Raw genomic sequence first — 19,944 nt, 5'->3', positions numbered from 1 at the left:
GTTTCCTTAACCAATGCTGTTAAAGGGGTCAGATGCTGACCTCTGGTGAACTGAAGGAAGATTAATGTATAAATGCTTCTATTTGAAAATGCACTTTGAGAACAGAAAGCAGAGTGTTATACGAAGTATGTTTGGCACACGGTGGGTCCAGACGCCTACAGGTGAATTGGACCAGTTAGCTTCAGATTGACTGCTCACCCTCCTGATTGAGCACGTAGCTCTCGACTCCCACCCAGGGGCAGCCTTCCAAGACTGATTTGTAAACTGTGGTTTATCCCCTCTCAGTTCAGCCCCTGAAGTCCAGAATCACAGAATTAAAGTGGGCCTTCTCCAGACCCTCCAAGGCTAGTAATGCTCACTGTCACATTTAATGTACTGCTCTTAAGACCTGCGCTGGGAGTGTGTAAGTGCCACTGCCTTGTTTTCAGCTAGACTTTTTTTTTTAATATCACAGTTAGGTATTGAGAATAATTTGCTAGTTGATTTCCCAGTAATGCCAGGTATAAATCCTATCTAAGTTGATTCTTAATGTCAGAGGGACCCTAAGGACAGGGTGCCATTTTCCCCTAAGGACAGGGCGCCATTTTCCATGAAAAAAAATATCCATTTGTTTTATAATTAAAAGTAATATAAGGGGGCTTCCCTGGTGGTGCAGTGGTTGGGAGTCCGCCTGCCGATGCGGGGGACGCGGGTTCGTGCTCCGGTCCCGGAGGGTCCCACATGCCACGGAGCGGCTGGGCCCGTGAGCCATGGCCGCGGAGCCTGTGCTCCGCAACGGGAAAGGCCACAGCAGTGAGAGGCCCGTGTACCGAGAAAAAAAAAAAAAAAAAAAAGTAAGATAAGGTGTTGGGGAGGGAAATACTGGCTTCATGATGTAATGACATGACCGTGATGACGCAACAAGAAAAATGCAAGATATGTGGACAAGTGTGAGGCCATCTCCACCTGATGCAGGAGATAAGGATTTCATCATCCCTGATTAGTCTTGATGTCAGATCTGATCTGCTGTCTCATCTTGGGCTGTGGCTGGACCCTGCCCAGGTGGCCACTGTGACCTGAGTGTTCTTTAGGCCCAGTATGTGCAGAGTCTCTAGCTGGGATGAGTTGATGGTTTTGATGACCCTGGGGATTTCAGAGCCAACGCCAAGAGTATCACTTTTCAAGAACCAGAAACAACATCGGTAATATTTTACAAGTTAGCATTCATTATTAGGATTTGAGTTGCTAGTAAATAAATTCCATGCTTGTGGTTGGGTGCTTTCCAACCACAATGGGTACTTTCCTTTGTACTATTTCTGTTTCTCTGAAACAAAAGCAAAATCCATTTCCAAATTCACACAGGAAATAAGAGAGTTATTTGTAGATTGTCACAGCTGAGTAACGGGTATATGAGGGTCCATCATATTATTCTATCTACTTCAGTATTTTAAAGATTTTTTCCATAATAAGAACTTCAAATGAAAGTTATTTGCAGAGTTATTGTCTGAAACTGAGCTGGGTTTCAGGCAGGCCTCGTGATTCTGCTAACCTGGAGTTAACCAACTCTTGGAGTGGAGGAATAAAAATTGACTCCCTGTCCATGGAGTCTTTCTAATTCTCTGGACTTAGGATGGAATGTGATAGCTGTGCCATCAACCATCTTCCTGCCAACCGGCTGTCTTGGATCCCTTACTTGGGAAATCCTGGTCCTACCTGGGACAGTGTTGAAGAGAGGACATGAGGCATTTCTTGACCTTGTGGATTTAATGAGCCACTTCAGCATCAGCTCACCCAGTAGATTATATGCTGTGGTTCTCTAGAGGGCTGGAGGTCTTTGAGCTGTGAAATAGACTGTCCTCCTCCTCATCAATACTGATTTTATGGGAGCGCTATATTCTTTCCATAAATTCTGATATAGTTTGAATCAAGCCACCCTTCAAATGAGGTTTCTACTGGGCTGCTGGAAAAGTCTGTACCAGGCACATATCTGGGTGGGAATTCCTTGAAACAAGAAAATATGTTTCCAGCCCCGCCCATAATACTTCCTCACCAAACAGTATCTCAAACGATTAAGCTACTGCTTCTGTGGCAAGGAATCATAGTTTGGCTGACCCCAGAGGCAGTGAAGTCAAAGATGCCACAGGGTCACATGATATTAATGTTCTGGTACGTAACAGGGATCAAAACTCAGTTTATGGGTGGTACTGCTTCAGTGCCATATACTATGCTATTATTAGTAGGCCAAGAATAATAAAATATTCATAATATTTCAAAGACTGTTAGGCATGTTGTTTCATCCTTTAACTCTAAGTGTCCTGGAAACTAGTTCCATAAGTGGAAATTAAAATATAGCACAGTGTGTTTTTTGGCTTGTCCAAATAAGGTCATATGTGGGGTAACAAATGCATAGCAGATGACCATGTGTCAACCTAGGTGTCCTTTAACCTAAGCATCCAAAATTGTTCATGAATGAATTTCATAGTATTTTTGTTTTCTCTGGGGATTTAAAATATCTTTAGGTATTTCAAATAACATTAGAATGGTATGGTTCAGAGCTGATTCTGAAACACTTGATTAGAGAAACCTTTGCCTGTGATTTTCCGGCATTTGGCAGTCCCACCTACTAAGTATTTCCCTGTGGAAGTGGCCTGCAAGGGGCAGGTTCCTCTTTATTTCCTCTGCTGTTTACTTCCCATACCTAAATGGGCATTACTGCCAGGAGTCTCATAATTTTCCTACTAAGATCATAATCGAATCTAATAGTTCAGACTTGGGCCTGCTAATTTTCATCTAATCAACAGAGGCAGGAAAACAGAGTCTGGAATGCCAGCTATGTGAATGAAAAATATTTAGTCATTCTTGAAATGATAGGAATGTTTTTCCAACAAGCTTAAATAAACACAATCTCTACTGAGACTGTGTTAAACTTTTTTTGGATAAGAGACAACTCTTAGGCAACCAAACAGAAGTTAATGAAGGTTATTAAGAGACATGCCCTTCAGAAAAGGCTTATGGACATTAAAAAGAAAGATTCCATTTTCTTTAGGGTACAACCATTGACCAGAAGTAGCAGAATTGGTTTCCTTTTAGCTTTTGTCAACCTAATAGAATTTAGCATTTTAACTGGTAATCACATTGTCTGTGTTGAGAGATGTCCTGCTTTACTAGCCATGGCTTATTAGACCATCTTACTTTAAAATCCTCATCTTCATCTCCTTCCACTGTTTGCCTCAATTCTAAGGAATGGATAGGTCTCAGCACACCTGTATTTAAAGCACCTGACAGCACTTTTTATATGAAGCTTGTTTATTTGTTCCCATCAATGCAAGGTCCAACTATAAAGTAGTGAAATTATTTTTAACATAATGAAATTACTTTTAAACATAACCAAGCCTTACATATCCAAGTGAAGTGTTTTTCCTTTCAAAATAGTTATATGGGAACTGTACAGCTATTGCAAGAATACCGTCGTTCAGAATATTTTTGGTACTTCTCTGTTGAAACTGACATTGCAGCTTGCCTCACGCACATCCTTTTGAAAATTCTTAGCTTTGTAAACCCCTGACTTTAAAGGTTTATTAGACTCTAGGAAATAGTCAGAGTCATTCACATCTAAGTCTGGTGGAAAGGCTGGGTGATCTAGCTGGGTAAAACTTTTCAGAAGAAGCAAAAAGTGACAGTGAAGTAAAGGCACTCTGTCTTCTGTGACACAGTAATTTCCTCTGAAAGCGATTCTGAAGAGAAGTTTCAAATAGAATTTTAACGTGAACAACATTTTAGCACAAGCATATAGCCCACAAAAATGAGTGCTTTTAGCAGTAACACTTATTTGTAAGTGCAACTCCTGGTGTGTTTATTGGAAAAAAAAATCAGTTCACTTACCACATAGTATTTGTATGACTTCTAGGGACTAGAGGCATATATTTAAATGGTCATCTATTATATTACAACTTTTTGTGGAATTGCAGGTGTTCCATTCAAACTTATTTTCAAATAAATTAGACTAAAATAATTTCCCTCTAGAAATAACTATTTTAAAAGTGGTGGTGAGGGCTTCCCTGGTGGCGCAGTGGTTGAGAGTCCACCTGCCGATGCACGGGACACGGGTTCGTGCCCCGGTCCGGGAAGATCCCACATGCCGCGGAGCGGCTAGGCCCATGAGCCATGGCCGCTGAGCCTGCGTGTCTGGAGCCTGTGCTCCGCAGCGGGAGAGGCCACAACAGTGAGAGGCCCATGTACCGCAAAAAAAAAAAAAAAAAAGTGGTGGTGATTCCAATATAATTTATTTCTAATATTTTAGTTCTCAAATTCCACTTCTGATTGTACCATTTTAAACTGTCTCATTGTATAGTCTTAACCTTAAATGAGCAAAATGATTTCACATTGTTTAATACATGAGGGTTAGTATTAGAGATGGTGAGCAACCCAGTGAACTGTTTTTAAAGGCCCTATTGAAGTATTTTCTGTGCTGTGTCTGGCGGATTGTTGAAGATAAAATACCTGCTGCAATATTGTTGTAAAATAACAGGGCAGAGCGAAGGAATGAAAATGTCTACTGAAGAACATCCCTTGCCCATTGATGGATCTCCCGTCACAGGTGGCTGCTGAGGTGTCAGGGAGCTGGATCGTACCCACCTGTTATCCTCTGCATTTTAGACTCCCAAAATGCTCACTGTCCATCATCACGCAGGTTGGGAAATCTGTTACCCGGGGGCTTGGCAGGGCCAGATCTTGGTCTGGGGTCATACCATCAGTTTAATCCAAATTTGATATGGGACAAGCAATAATGAACAGTTAGAACTTTTTTGAAATTTGTTCGAAACATGAGAGGATAGTGATGCATTGCATTTTACACATATTTCAATTCGAGTTGAATTATTAGCAGTTTGACCAAGTTTTCACTTGCCATGTATGTCTACAGGATACCTGTTTACACATCCAGTGAATTTTACTTTCACATCTAAGAGAAGCTGGATTTATCACATTCGTTTGAAACAGAGCCCAATTCAGGGATCCAGACCATTGGAGACCACAGAATTTAATACTCGCTGCCGGTCGAAAATAAGATTCGGTTCAAGGCTCCAGCTCTCATTCTGCAGCATCATGAACCAAGACTAAGAATCCTTAAGAACATTCTAAGACCAACAAGTGCTTGGTCCTTGGGGACCCTGAGAGTCATGTGGCGCTCTGGGTTTGATTTTTCCCCTTGGCTGCTAGAGCAAACTGAGAGATGAGTCTGTAAGCCACGTCCCCAACCAGGCAGGACCTCACAGCGTCCACCCTGTGTGCCGACCTCATTCCTGGCTGCAACGTATTCTTTCTACTTAAAAGTTACCTTGGTCCTCATTTCCTCACTTTAAAAACATATACATATATAATTTGAGACTGCTTTGGGTCTGCTTTGGAATCCAGCAAAGTATATTTAATGCTTGTTTATGTATTCGGTGCCCCTGCGCCGGTGCCTTGCACTGTGGTCCTGCCACCCGTAGTTTGGGCATTTGAAGGACAACACAAAATGGTGTTCTTTTTCAGCTTAATTGGAAAGCGATTGCCCTGCAAATCAGCTCACATTTTAAAGCAGTTCAGGGAGTCTCTATTTTGTTCATGAAACTAAAAAAATGTTTGGAGATAATAAATTGTCAGTTTGGGCCGGCCTCAGGCCTTGCATATTGAAAGAGGGCAGCAAGCTTAGATCTTTTCAAGACTGTGACTCTCTCATGCTTTCTGGGAACCAAGTTTTAAAAAGATTCCATGGAGATCTTAGACCAGATGAAAGCAATAGGGGTGTTCGGCAGTGCTGTGACAGAGACACTGAGGACATTATTGTTTCAAACATGACCACCCCCACCAGTATTATTGTTAAGAAAGTACTGGTTGAATTATCTCATTATTGACATAAGTTTCATACCACTGACTTACTGAAACTAAGATTTGCTGATCAAAGACATCTTTTAGAGATGGATTTTCCATATCCTCTTTCAGCTTGAGGATGGCAGAACTACTGGCAAAACTACCAAAACAGTATAAATTGTACTGTGATGAATTTGCCCTCATCTTCGAAGATCCAGCAAGGCACCCATCATGAGAGAGGAAGCATGGGGTCAGCCAGGCACACAGAAGCATTGTTTCAACTCACACTGGATAAGCTGATTATGAAGAGATTTCTCTTCTCTTCGAGACACCATGGACACAGTCAAAAGTCGAAACAATGATATTCAGACTGCAACTCAGCAGATGTGAAAGGCGCCAGTGGCCAGTCACTAACACCCTCCAAAGCTTACCAGACCATATGAAAGGATGTCATGGACCCACCCACATCCCAGATGCTTTTCATGTTATCAGTGGAGATAGAAATGATGCTTAAGTTACAATGGACAGGATTCAGAATGCCAAGCCAGTTGTCAGAGCATTTATCAGCTGAACATTTGAGGCTTGCAAAAGGACTCATAATTCATTTACTGAGCCATCATCTGAGACCAGTTCTAGCTCTAAGCAGGCAGGATAGTCATTTCAACAATAATTATAGCAACAAGTAACATTCTGTTAACACTTCGAGTTTATGGAACAGTCCCCTCTTTACGATCTTATTTGAGTCTTACGATGATCTCGTGAGGTAGGAATAGTGGGAATTCCCACTTTATAGAAGCCCAAAGAGGTTCAGCATCATGTGTAAGATAATGAAAGAACAGGGACTCAAGCTCATTCTTCTAACCCCAAGTCCATGTCCTTGGCATTACTTCTCTAGAACCCTTATCGTAAGAAGGGAGAGGGTGAAGAAAATAAGACAGTGAATGTCAAAGTATTTGATCATCGTGGCTCAGATTCAAGGCTTTTCTTGCTCCTGGCTCCATTCTCATTACTGAGACCCCAGTTACTGTTATTTTTGTCTTTTGTGACCCAGCCTTTGATCCGGGTTTTCCCTGAACCTCGGCCTGGAATTTTGACCTTGCTGTTTGACCTCTTGGAAAGCCTGCTTCCCCTTGTCCGTTCCTGCCTCTCCCACCTGGGGAAACAGCTCCACCCGAGAGCGCTGAGCTGTCTCCCCAGATGTCTCTGTCCTCACGCTTGCCGTGGGCCCAGCCTCATTCACACCCAGCCAGGCTGCAGGCCCTGAGCAGTGGTAGTCAGGTCTCCACTGAGTGTGCCCAGCACTGAGATAGACCATCATCAACACTTGTGCCTTCTGATCCACATGCTTCCCTTGTCTCACTCTGATTCCTGCCGGTCGTTGCTTAATGAGCAGGCAGATTTGCTGGGCCTTCGGCACAAGCACCCATCCTTCATCCAGTACGAGTTGAGCTGCCGGGTTGAGTGAGTGCCCGGTTATTTTCAGGACTATTTTAATAACACTTTATTTATTTGGCACCATCAAGGAGTGAGGTAGTCACAGAAATGGATTACCCAGATAATTGAAATCTGGGGTGTCAGATTTTATGTTAAGAATTTTGAAGGAAGGCCTTCCACAGTGCTCTGTGTACTTTTGTGCCTTGCTAGGCCAGAAGTGTAGATCATAGTTTAACCATTTCATAGGCTACTGAGTACCTCGTTTTAGACTGTTTGGGTTTGGGGACTTGCATTTAGTTTTCACTGTTACTAGTGTGTCAGGTTCACAACAGCCTTCTAAATCTAGCTTGCTACTTCAGTGGAGCTCATTTATTGGGTACCTACTATGTGCAAGGGACTTCTGCCTTGACGAAGACCCTAAGGAACGTACTGTCCAATCCTACAAAAGTTAGGAAATTATAGATTCGGCCTGTTGGGGACAATATTGAGTGGGGCTCTTTCTAAAAAAATGTGTCCTGAATTTCAGTTCTCAGGTGTCTTTTTGTCCTCTTTGTTCATTCATTAAGTGCGACAGTGGGCCAAGTACTGTGCTAGATGCTGAAGTTGTAAACAGTGAACAAACCATTGCCCCTAATGTGAAGATCCTTCCCCGCTGGTCCTCAGCCATTTCCCAGAGCGGCAGGTTGAAATAACAGAATTCTGACCATCTGACACCCCTCTCCCAGCCTAATATAGCTATTAAAATGTGCAGATACACATATACACATGTACTTATAAATATGGCACATTTTTCCCAGTTAAAGGTTACCAAGATATAGTCTCTGTGAAAATAAACAATAACAATAATATAAGGATAAAATATAAGACAAGTATAAAAGGTCCAGATTATTCTTGGAATCCAGTCATTTTGTGAGCTCTCTCAAGCTGAATTCCTGGAAAAAGATATACCATTCTCTGTTAAAATTTTTTTTTAATTTTTCTTTTTGTGGTCTTTTAATAATCACATAATCGTAGTACTGTCTTTTCCTATTAAACATGAGGTTGGTAAAGGAAGAAAAATATGACCGACAGCCAAGATTCCTTGGAAAAGCATACAAAGTTAATAAATAGGCCTAAAGTAAATATATTGCTTCTCTATCTGCCCATAAAATAATACAAGTCTTGGGAACATTTTCACACCATTCATTTTAAAATAAAGAAACTGCTCTGAGATAAGTACTTTAGAAATTACAAGGATGTAGGTGTTGTTATGAGAAATATATACAAAGGAAAAAAAGGATAAATGTGTAGTGGCTGAAAGAATTTGAAAATTCCAACTGTAGGAGATTTTTTTCCATGACTCAATGAGACTTTCTTAAATACACATTCATACCCCATGGAAATTCCCACTTCCAGATTAGGGAATTTTTGTATCCTCAACTTTTTTTTTCTTATTGTCTACATTAATAGAGTTTTCCCTCTAGCTTCATTTGGGAACATTTCATCTTTACCTTTTCCTAGGCTGCAATTATGTTAACAATTTGCTGATTTATTTGAATGGTTTTCTGACTAGTTGTGGTCACATTTGAAAAGCAACTGTGGTAACAGAATGACATATGAAGACACAGTAAAACAGATAAGCTATCTCCTTTGGTTCTGTCTTGGCCAACTTTATCTCCAGTTTTATGGCCCTGGACAGGCTACCAGTAATTGTTGGGCTATAAGGAGGCCTGATATATTTAGCCATATAAACCAAGTGAAGCTTTGGAATTTTCCCACTTACTAGATACATTGCTTAACCAAGTCCAGCCATTCCCCCTACCCCCACCCCCACCAAGAAATCTTAAGGAAGAGAGTACATGAATTAGGTCTGAAAAGACAACATAATTGTTCATCTTTGTTTCTCGCAATCAAATAAGCAGGCTTGCGAATTTACACAGAAAAGCTACGTGAAGTATGCAAACCATTAATAAATCCCAAAAGGAGAAGTAATAAGAGACAGATAGGAATTAGATTCGTTTATCTTATTACTTCCATATGAAATTTTTTTAACTTATAAAAGAAATTTAAGAACATATCTGCCATTAAAAAAACACTATGTTTTCTAGAAATTTGCCTACAGAGAGATTTTTCCAGAAAAACTTTTCTTGGTTTGTGGGTGTCTGTGTACGCGTGCATGCACTTGTACGATTCGTAGGAATCTAGGGTGCTGGGAGACAGCTGCTGCCCCCACAGCCAGGCCCTCCAGACCTGCCATTCACCCAGAGCACAGCATGGGGAAGCAGCAGTACTCCTAGAGACGATTCAGGTCTGAAACCAGAGCTAATTATTACCCTCCTAACAGAGTCAGTGCTGCAGACAGTCCTAAGCACGGTGGCTCTGTATGCCTTACACGAGTGTACTTTTCCAGAGTCACCCACCCATACTCAAGAGCTACTAGTTGGCTGTCAGCCTTCCCAGGGCTGCTAATCAGAAAGGGTGCTTCACATATTTCTCAATGGAGATAATTAGTATTATTTGCAAGATAAACAGCTCGTAGTAATCAAGGTAATGAGAAGAATCTTGTATGTATTAATTCAAAACCAGGAGTTCGGTGGAGTAATACAGATTAGACACCAAAAAGCATTTATTAACATTTTCATTTAAGCTATATCTGAAAAATAAAAATCAGCGATTATATACACTGTTTCAGAAGCAAATTAACATTATTATTACACATTTTTAAATAACTGGTAGTCAAAATACATTCTTTTTTGTTCTGTTGTTGTCCCAAACATGTTGAAATATCCAATATGATGATGACAGGACTGATACTAAAACTTTAAGTCAACACCTTAAAAGGTTGGATTGGAGTTTCAACTTCTTACTTTCCTCTTTTTGGAAAATTTTCCATAAACTAAAATAACAAAAAGCAAGAAAGTATAGAGCTTAGATTTGCTTGAGCCATTTATACCCCCTGAATAATGAAAGCTATGTTACCTTATGGTCTAGTGATGTGGCCGTGGAGTTAAAATAATGATTTTCATTTCAACTTTATACTCTTGACCAAATTAATTGTGATCACAGTACCTTAATATCCCCATTAAGCAGATAAAATTGCTTCTAGAAAATACTTGAACATCAGTGTAGAATATTGGTGGTGTTCTTCAGAAACTTAGTGTCTGAGGTTCTCTAAATCTTGAAAAACGTGAATGTTTTCCTGGAAATGTTTTTACTGATAAGGGGTTTGTTGGGCCTCCTAGGATGTGAAAGAAATATCCATCCCTGATTTTAATTAAACATAAAATAAAGAGCCAATATGTGTTTGCTTATGTTACTGCAAGTTATAATCGTTTTTTTCCAGAATTTTGTTTTCTAAGACTTGGGATAAGAATTGGTGCTGAACATCTGCATTCCTGACACAATCCCAAGGGTTCTTGTAAAAATAGCTCTTCCGGACAGTATAAGGTACTTGGAAAGTCTTCAAAAATCATTCAGGAAAAGGACAGGTGGAGGAAAGTAGAGATTCCCACCCAGATGCAGGGTAGGAAACAGCAAATGGATATAGACATAACAAACACCCATTTTTGTTCTTTATTGCTTCTAGGCTCAGAAAATATTTCTAGAATTCTTCTCCACAAAGAAGCGGTTCCAGGGTTCCCTTTAGAAATAGTTGTAGCCAAAGACAATGAATTCCTGCTGTTTCAAGCCTTCTTCCTTTGGAGGACATTAAGGTATTTCTTTAATTCCTCAGCTGATTCAATACAAGATGAGACGGAATTTCAGGGTGATCCTGTAAGCAGTACTTCATTGAATTTCCCCTCGCCAAATCCATCTTTGTGCAAGCATTTTCTCATTCTCCTGAACAAGGAGATCCAAGACCATTTCTCTCTTCTGAAAGAGGCCCACTAACGCATATCTGCCCAACCAATTTAAAAGGAGACCATTTTCTTTGCTTCCAGCAACAGGCAGATGCATTTGTCTCCAAAAGTCTTAGCGGGACCTCTGTTCAACTGATAATCACCAAACTCTCCAAGGACATGGCATCGCTGTCATCCTTCTAGAGGAGCATGTACTCTCTAGCATGTCATGTCAGTATTGTACCCCCGTGTAATCTAAGAGCACAGAAAAGCGGGATTTAAATGAGGATCATCTGGTCTTCAGGCCAAGACCCATCAGGATATATTCCATATTCAGAGCACTGTGGCATAAACTAAAGAATGTGTGGGATAATAACAATTCCCAATACGCAGATTTCAGGCTGCTCTAACAAGCACAGTGCACGTTTCACAGATTTCACTAACACTTCCTCAAGCTCCTTTACTTATTTGGATTAGAAACAATCATACTGTGATGCCATGATTCTGGACTCTTCAAACTTACCTCTTCCCCCACCAAGAACTTCCTTGTATAGAAACTGCAAAAAGTCTAACCAGCTCTTGGTTATTCTCTAAGGACTGTAAATGCAATGTTGATTTGAAATACTCTCATTCAGGATGGTATCAAGTGTGTCTCACTTTGGTGTTCATTATGTAGAATAAGAAATTGAATTTCAGTAGACTCACAGCACTTCATTCTCAAAAGACTGCCCTGATGTTAGTAACAGGACCAGTTCTGAGATTACATATTAATATACTGGACTGAAAGCAGACTCTCAGATCCGTTTATGATAATGTCAGTGTTTTTGCTAAACAATTTATAGTTTACAGAATTCTAAAATAGAGATGGCCTCACATGGTAGGAAACTGAGCACTAAAATGTTGAGAGAATGATGAAAGGGAATAGTACATAATGTATGACTTTAGATAAAATGTTAGGAGACAGCTAGTTGCCTGCATGTGTGTCTGTTACAAATCAGCAGTTACTCCAGTGACAGAGGATAACAGCAGTAAGTACCCCAAACACATGCTCCACCATCCTTAAAAAGTTTTGGGCCTTCCCTGGTAGCGCAGTGGTTGAGAGTTTGCCTGCCAATGCAGGGGACATGGGTTCGTGCCCCGGTCCAGGAAGGTCCCACATGCCGCGGAGCGGCTGGGCCCATGAGCCATGGCCGCTGAGCTTGTGCGTCCGGAGCCTGTGCTCCGCAATGGGAGAGGTCACAACAGTGAGAGGCCCGCGTACCGCAAAAAAAAAAAAAAAAAAAAAAAAAGTTTTTAAAATTTGTTCCACTTTGTATTTGAAAAGGAAAAGAATACTTATTTAACATAATAAAGTGAGATGACTAGTGTTAAAATGCTTTTTAAAAATAATTTAGACTTCTGTCCACATTTAATGTATCACGATGAGTGTTGTGTCCAGCCTAATCTATTGAGGGGCAGTTGAATAGCTTTAGAGTAAATTGGTTTTGTTGAGTTTTTCTGTTTTATTTTAATAAGTATCGAGGGAGTCAGATTTTGAAACTTACAGACTTTCCGGTTTCTTCCCTCTAATGTACATCATCGATGAATGGGGAAATATTAATTTTAGAGGCACAGAATAATGTTTGGCTTCTTTGCATTCTGCCACGTCATCTGAGGCCTGGAAGACATCCAGGAAGACTTGTTTTACCTAAAATATTTACAACACAGCGTTGTAGAACCAGCACCTACCTACTTAAATAGCCCTTCTATGCATTTTTTTTCCCATTTGTTAAACTTAGCTCAAGCTGTTATCCTGAATGTTACAGGGAAACATGTTGAACATATTTCTTCTGCTAAAGAAATGTGTGCTTGACGTACCCCTGGAGCTGGCTACCTAGCGGATACAGTCATTTGGATAAAGGGTGGGACTGTCAGTATTGTGGTTCTGATCCTCAAACAACCCAATTTTTTTTTTTTTTTTTACTTTCTAGCCACAGAGCACAATCCTAATCCCATCCATTAATCATAATATGTACCAAAAATAGCATGCACATCACCATTGATTATCTTAACAAATCCCTAAAATTCACTGAAAATAAAATCCCATACTGCCCTGTGATTATTATGCATTTTCAGTGTCAGTGTCATCTGCCGAGATACATATTTTTCCATCATATACTTTCTGAAGGCAAAAGTTTCTCATAAACTTAAATGTCAGTAAAGAATACAAGCTTTGGGTCTGCGTAGATGTGCCCAAGACATTTCCTTGCCCGTAAGCCATGCACTAAAGCACTGGACAAAGAGTTTAGAATCCTTCCCTGATCCTTGCTATTAACTCTCTGGAATGTAGACCTAACTCCTCCTTCGATGGGATCATCTGTGGTACGGTTTACTGAGACACGAGCCAGGTCCCCTGCTCTATCTTATATTTGTGGTTAGAATAATTTTGATGAAACCTCCACAGTCTTATGGCTAAAGGCTGAAACAGAATTCTTATCTTGGATGTGTAACAAGAGTAGTGATAAAGGAAAGACTGTAGGTTTAAAAACCACTGATATTTACAGTAAATTTTAAGAGAATGGAGGAAAGCAGCACTACTATATTTAATTCACTAAGTCTTAAAACTTGACTAAAACGAAACCACTTTTTGATGTTTACAGTTACCTGTCAGAAAGGATACTTTAGTCGTTGAAGGAAATTAGAAATTTCACAGCAGTGGAAATCTTAGATTAAAATTTCAGGGAGATGTTCTGCCAACTGTGCTGTAATAAAAATAGGGAACGTGCTACACCGTCTTCATACATACTTTCACTGGGAGAATGCTGATGAAAGCATCTCTTTAATAAGTCCTAGTTGCTCACTACCTGTGAAGAGTTGAATCACTGGCCTCTTTTAGCAGGTGGATAAAAATGTAGAACTCTTGATCTTATCAGTGGCACCTAAAACACTTATTTTTGGTCTCTCTTCCATGGTAATGGGAGGTGAAACTTGAGAAGACAGTGTGGACTATGGATAGAATGTTGGACAGGAGGTCAGGCACCTCTGTTCTGTTCTGTTCCCAGCCTGCTACTGGGTTGCTATGTAAACTTAGATAAGCCACTTACCCTCTCTGCACCTCATGTTTTCCATTTGTGAAAACATGGGTAGAGACATTCTGTACTTAGCACTTCACAAAGATATTGTGAGAACCAGCTTACTCTGAAGAAGTTCATAGTATCTTTGGGTTGAAAAGAGGCTACGTAAATACATCAGTGTCCTTGTTGCCTTTGACAACACTCTCTCCACAGTCTGACATTGTATAAACTGTCCCTTATCAATCACTGCAAAACAGGTACCATTACAATGCGCTTTGTATTGCACAGAAGCTGAGAGCGTGACCCTAGAGCCAGAACACCTGGTTTGAATCTGGGGTCCACCACTTCCTAACCCTGTGACCTTGGACAAGTCAGTATGCTGGATTTCCTCATCCGTAAAATAGGGATAATGACAGCACCCATCTCTTTCCGATTGTGATCCAAAACTTGAAGGCATTTATGAAGAGCACTTCAGATGTTATATAGACGCGTAATACACTTTACGTAAGTGTGTGATTACTGTTTAGTAACAGTAATCTTTAGGCCAGAACAATTCTTCATTATTAACATGGCAGTGAAGGTCAAAATCACCTCTGGCCTTGGTTTCTTCTGTGCATCTCATCTCAGGGTGGCTGCTCTCTCTTCCTCCTGAATGCTTGTGCCTCTCTCCCCCACTCCCTAAAGCCCTGAGTATAAACTCCTATAGATGATGTGATCTGTCATGTCATCTGTAATAAATGAGAGTGTCACATAAAAGGTCAAAGAAATTCAGATGTTTTAAAGTCTCAGAAACATCTCTGATTTATTAACTTGAAAAGTCGCTAATAGATTTCAGAAGTATTGCAAAATGGAGAGTGAGATAATTGACAGCTGGAAGCTGTTTCCTGATTGTTATAAAAAGTAAACTCAGAAAACATCAGGAGGAAATAGAAGAATAACGATTTAAATTCATTTTAACCTTTCTTGTCTGCTTCTATAGTGGTGAGGGTACCCAAAAATGCATAAATTGCTCAAATGTAAAGAAATAGAGCATCCGGATTTTCAAAAATTTAAATAAAAATATTTCTTTTTCAGGGGTTAACAACATTATGAAAGTATAAAAGTCTAGGATTTGATGAAGATTACTGATTAGGTTTTTTCCTGTGACTTACCATAGTGTGGGATTTCAAAGATTGAATAGCATCTAAGAGGTAATCATATGTTTCATTGATTTTTTTTTCTCTCTTTATTATTAGAACCAACCTACATCACAATTGATCCACCTGCGTGTGGAGAGTCATCAAACTGCACCCTGACAGAGAAGGACTGCATTTATGGTTTCAAACTTGATCACAATGGTTGTCGAACTTGTCAGTGCAAAAACAGTGAGTACACGGAAGACTCTGTTTTTTCAGAGCCTAATATTGTCAAAGCATATTGTGTGATTGAATATCTTTTCTTTCATTCCTATTCATGACATTCCCTTAGCAACCTGAAAGAAGGAAAAAAAAAGTGTATTTAACATAAACACATGGTCGTTTGGAGAAAAAGAGCTGCTCCTTTATGCCGGTTTTTGCCCTCATTTCATTATGTTCAGATACTCCTTGATGCCTGGCTGCATCATGGGTGAAGCCCTGGGAACTCTGGAGCACATGTTTCCAAACACCCAGGGAGCTCTCAGTACTGCCCTTGCCGGGGTCATCAGTGACAAGGAGGTCACTCACACAGAGGTGTCACATTCCATGTGTGGCAGCCATAGTCTTTAGAATGTGCTCCGCTTTCTCGATCCCAGCTCTCTTCCACGTAGATTCCAGTCATGTCGCCAGGCCATGATCTCTGAAATGTGATAGAGTATATTGCATTTCTTACTGGAAAAAAAAATTGCCCTTCATGTTTAAAACGATTTTGAATTCCTCTAATTCTTCTACCAGAATAAACATCTTTAGTCATTCCCCAGGTGACATAGTTTCTAGAACTTTCTTGGTCCTTATGTAAATGTGTGGCCTAGAAACAAACAGAGTATTGCAGAATTTGGTCTGATCACTGCAGTGCTGTTGTGTGGTCTAAGTGAGCATTTGCTCTTTGGATTATACACTGTTGGCTAACACTGAGGTTATAAGCAACTAGAACCAGTTGGTACTTTTTACATCAGCTGCACATAGGTGATTCTCATTTGTTCTGTATTTGAGCGTTTGATTTTTTTTTTTTTAATGATATAAATGCAGGGCCAAATTTAACCAGAAATTACCCTGAGAGTTTTCAACCGTTTACCAACTAGTTGGGATATTTTTGAATCTTGATGATGTGACCTCATACTTTATCTATGCCTCCCAGCTTATATCAAATAAGCATAACTTACATGTCCTCATCTAAATCATTGCACTAAAATAAATTAAGTTGTATAGAACCAAGGAGAGAGCCCTGTTAGCACTGAAGGCCTTCCTGCAAAATGACTTTGAACGTAATCCTCACTTCTTCTATGGAGTTATTCAGCTGACGACATATCAGCTCCATCTCCACAAGGAAATCTTGAAACTCTTGATCTGTATCTTATCTGAAATCAAAATACATTCTATTTGCAACATTCCTTTGCTGGAAACCCTACTTTAAACATAAAACGCAGTTAGTAGGGTATGGGTTGTTTTTCATGAACCTATACTGGCTCCTGGTATTCATTGCTTTCTTTCCTAAATGTCGCATATCCCATGTTTAACCATTCCTTCTGCAGAATTTTCAGTTGTGAATGTCAAGCTTAGTTCCTGTAGTGCTAGAATCCTTTGTCCCTTTTGAAATGACATTTGGCCTCTTTTAGTTTTCTGAAATCTCTTTCCATTCCCTCTGATGTCTCCAAATATGGACAATGCTTCTATAATCAGCAGGTTCTCCATGAGCCTCTGGGTATAATTACCCTGGACTCAGAGAGTTAGAATTACTTAATGTAGAGAGATGATCACTTTCTGATTTATCAGTTTTCTTGGGCTCTGTATTCCTCTTCACCTTAATCATTCAATGCTTTCTTTTGTAAGAATATTTTCGGTGAAGACAGATACTAAGTAGGAGTTGCATAATTCGGTTTTCTCAGTTACTTGTTACCATCACACTGCCTGTGGGATGGACTTGGTGCTGAAACGGAGGTTATCAAACTGTTGTTGTAATGATGGTTGTTTACACCTTTAAATTTCCCATGACCCTCTACCCATCGGGGACTGTCTGCCTTCCTACACTTGTTTCTGTTCAGAGGAGGACCAGTCCCTGTTATACACCTATCTGCCTTCTATACCTCCCTTTGGAAAGCCAAGTTTACTAGGGAGCTGCTTTGGCAGCCATATTTGTTGGCTTAAATGGTCAACTTTGATTTTTTGACACCAAGATAATTGGTGATTGTATCACAAAGAGTTTATATTTTAATCCTTCTCATATCTCTTGAGCTGTACATCCTTTCTGATCATGGGAGCATACCTAATTTTTTTTTCCTGAACTTTTTGAAGTCTAAAAATATAGATTTCATTGTACCTAATCACCCTGCCTACCATCTTCACCTGGGCTTTGTTATTATGAACTTTTGGCCACATGGGCACACCTCCATAAGACCCCTGCTGATTCACAGTGAGCCCTTTGAAGTTAAATCCAGAGAAGCAATTTCCCTCAGTTGTCATTGAAGTAAGTCAGAAGCATATGACTGGCTTTTTGCAAATTGAGACTTATCAGGAAAATTCTGCTCTGCCTGTCTTTGTGTTAGTGTTGCTTTCTGGCTTTGTAAAAGGAACATCCGTGCATACTGCCTGCTTTGCACCTCCATTTCATTAACACATAGGAGGAAATATGTACAGGAGACCATTGCATTTTATGTCAGCTGGAATTTGTCATTTTGTCTATATCATACACAAAAGTACACGGAAAGTATATGACAGAGCCATAGAGCATTCTGCTCTCATCCCCTCCCATTAGCAGTCCTGATTATTTGACACCTTTGGACGGTGAGTCAAGTTAAATCAAACTGCCACATCCTCGGTTGTCAGATTCTTGTGACTGTATGTACCCATCTCTCCTCCCAGACTCTGGCATCATACTGACTTGTATCTGGGTGATCAGGGCAAGTTGCTTTATTTCCTAGAGCCTCTGTGTCCTCATCTGTAAAGGGCAGGTAATAATACCAAAGTAATGGGTTGTTTTGAGGACTAATTAGTGAATGCAAAGCTAACTTTACTACCCGACATATGGTAATTGTTGACACGATAGCTGTTTTATAACATGCATTTCTGAGTCAGCTAGAGCTAGCTGACGTGGAAAGCCCCCAGTTTCCCTCCTTTGTTCCGACACCAAGCTGCCTCCAGTTCTTCCTGTCCTCTGAGGACACGCACACAAACAACTTTCCTTTTGCCTTTTAATTTTAACCCTCAAATATTCTCACTCTCTTTCGCCTAGCTTTAGAAAAAAGGAAGTCCCTGGTACTGAAGGATAGCTAAGTATATTCTTTTTCCCATTGCAGCTACGTGATAAGTATGGATTTTGTCTAAATCTCTCCTTTATGTTATTTTTCTGCATCCCACCAAAGCCTGTTTCACATGCAGTGGCCCTAACCATTTATACCCAAGTTTTCCGTTAGGGGTTAGACGTATATATGGACCACTGGCATCAATATTTCTTTCTTAAAATAAGACCAATGCCAAATAAATATTTCTCCCCTGTTACTGGCCTGTTGTCTGCTCATTCATTCCTTCTTTCATTCATCTAGCATTTATTGAGTGCCTACTATGCACCAAAAACTAGGGGTACAAAGAAGTTAAAAATGGACCTTATCCCTGACTAATCTTGGTAATGTGTTGGTAATATTGGTAATATGCTAATATGTTGTAATGCTATTGCAATATAATCAAGCATATTATAGACAGTCACTTGAAGGTTGAAATCAAAACCCAGTAGAAACACGTCCTTCAAAAGAACATGGAAGGTATATGACAGGATTCTTTTATTTGAACATACTGTAGCTTTTCTTTTTTAACCTGTAACAAGTAACATTTCTTATAACACTGCTAAGCAAAGTAATGCATCAAGGGCATATAGAGAATTTAAACTTTATTCAAAGACATACTTAGAATAAAGAAAAAAAACATGGTAGAAAATGCTTAAGAATGCATGATAGCAACAAAAGTTAAAACTAAAATCATTTAGATAAGCTACTAAAAATCTAACACTTCATTGTTACAAGCTGTTAGTAGCATTCCTTTTTAACCAAAATGTTTGCTGTCAAACATACATAATACATTTCAGCTTATTATAGGTACGATATGTAGTAAATGACATCTATGTGAATTAAATGGCATCCATCTTTTTTAGCATCTTATCTACATTTTTAAATCAAGTGGATTTCATCAGATTATTTGTAACTGCTCTTCCAGTTTTAACAATCTGTAATTCTAGGGATTAATAGTGCTTTTAACTAGAAACCAGTGCAGACATAGAAAATTAATGGTAGCAGGGAGAAAAAAACCTTTCATAATTTTCATGAAACATATATCTGAATCAAGCATCTAAAGAAGGTCGCAGCATCATATACAAGGAGGCAGACTCCTGTTTTCATTTCATTGTTACTCTGAACAAACACTTATCAAGGTCAAGATTGGGACCACCATTTGCAGTCTTGCACTTCTTTATTTAACAGTCTCAGGAACTTTATTCATGGTATCCTTAACTGCTTGCATGTTGCTGAGAATTGCCAGAACCCAAGAGTGTGAAGTCCTGCAGCAGAGAAGCACAACACAACTCTAGGGGCACCATTACACTGTGTTCTGTTTGCAGGCTCCATGGTGTTCAACTACAGCGAAGTACAA

At 39.8% G+C, this 19,944-nt stretch overlaps 1 protein-coding gene across 5 annotated transcripts in view; it reads left to right on the top strand.

Annotated features, from left to right (window-relative positions):
* Positions 1–19,944, top strand: part of CRIM1 (cysteine rich transmembrane BMP regulator 1) — a 207,945-nt gene that overhangs the window by 138,683 nt on the left and 49,318 nt on the right. For all 5 annotated transcript variants that reach the window (XM_089923288.1, XM_022574097.3, XM_022574098.3 and 2 more), the window contains one exon: positions 15,370–15,498. In XM_089923288.1, coding sequence (XP_089779414.1) covers positions 15,370–15,498 — 129 coding nt within the window. The remainder of the gene's footprint in view (positions 1–15,369; positions 15,499–19,944) is intronic.

Source organism: Delphinapterus leucas, chromosome 13 (assembly GCF_059928025.1).
Source record: "Delphinapterus leucas isolate spDelLeu-1000000601 "Yukka" chromosome 13, BTC_Dleu_Yukka2, whole genome shotgun sequence".
Taxonomy (NCBI): Eukaryota; Metazoa; Chordata; class Mammalia; order Artiodactyla; family Monodontidae; genus Delphinapterus; species Delphinapterus leucas.
Note: the sequence above shows the minus strand (reverse complement) of the source record. Positions and strands in the feature narration are given on the sequence as shown.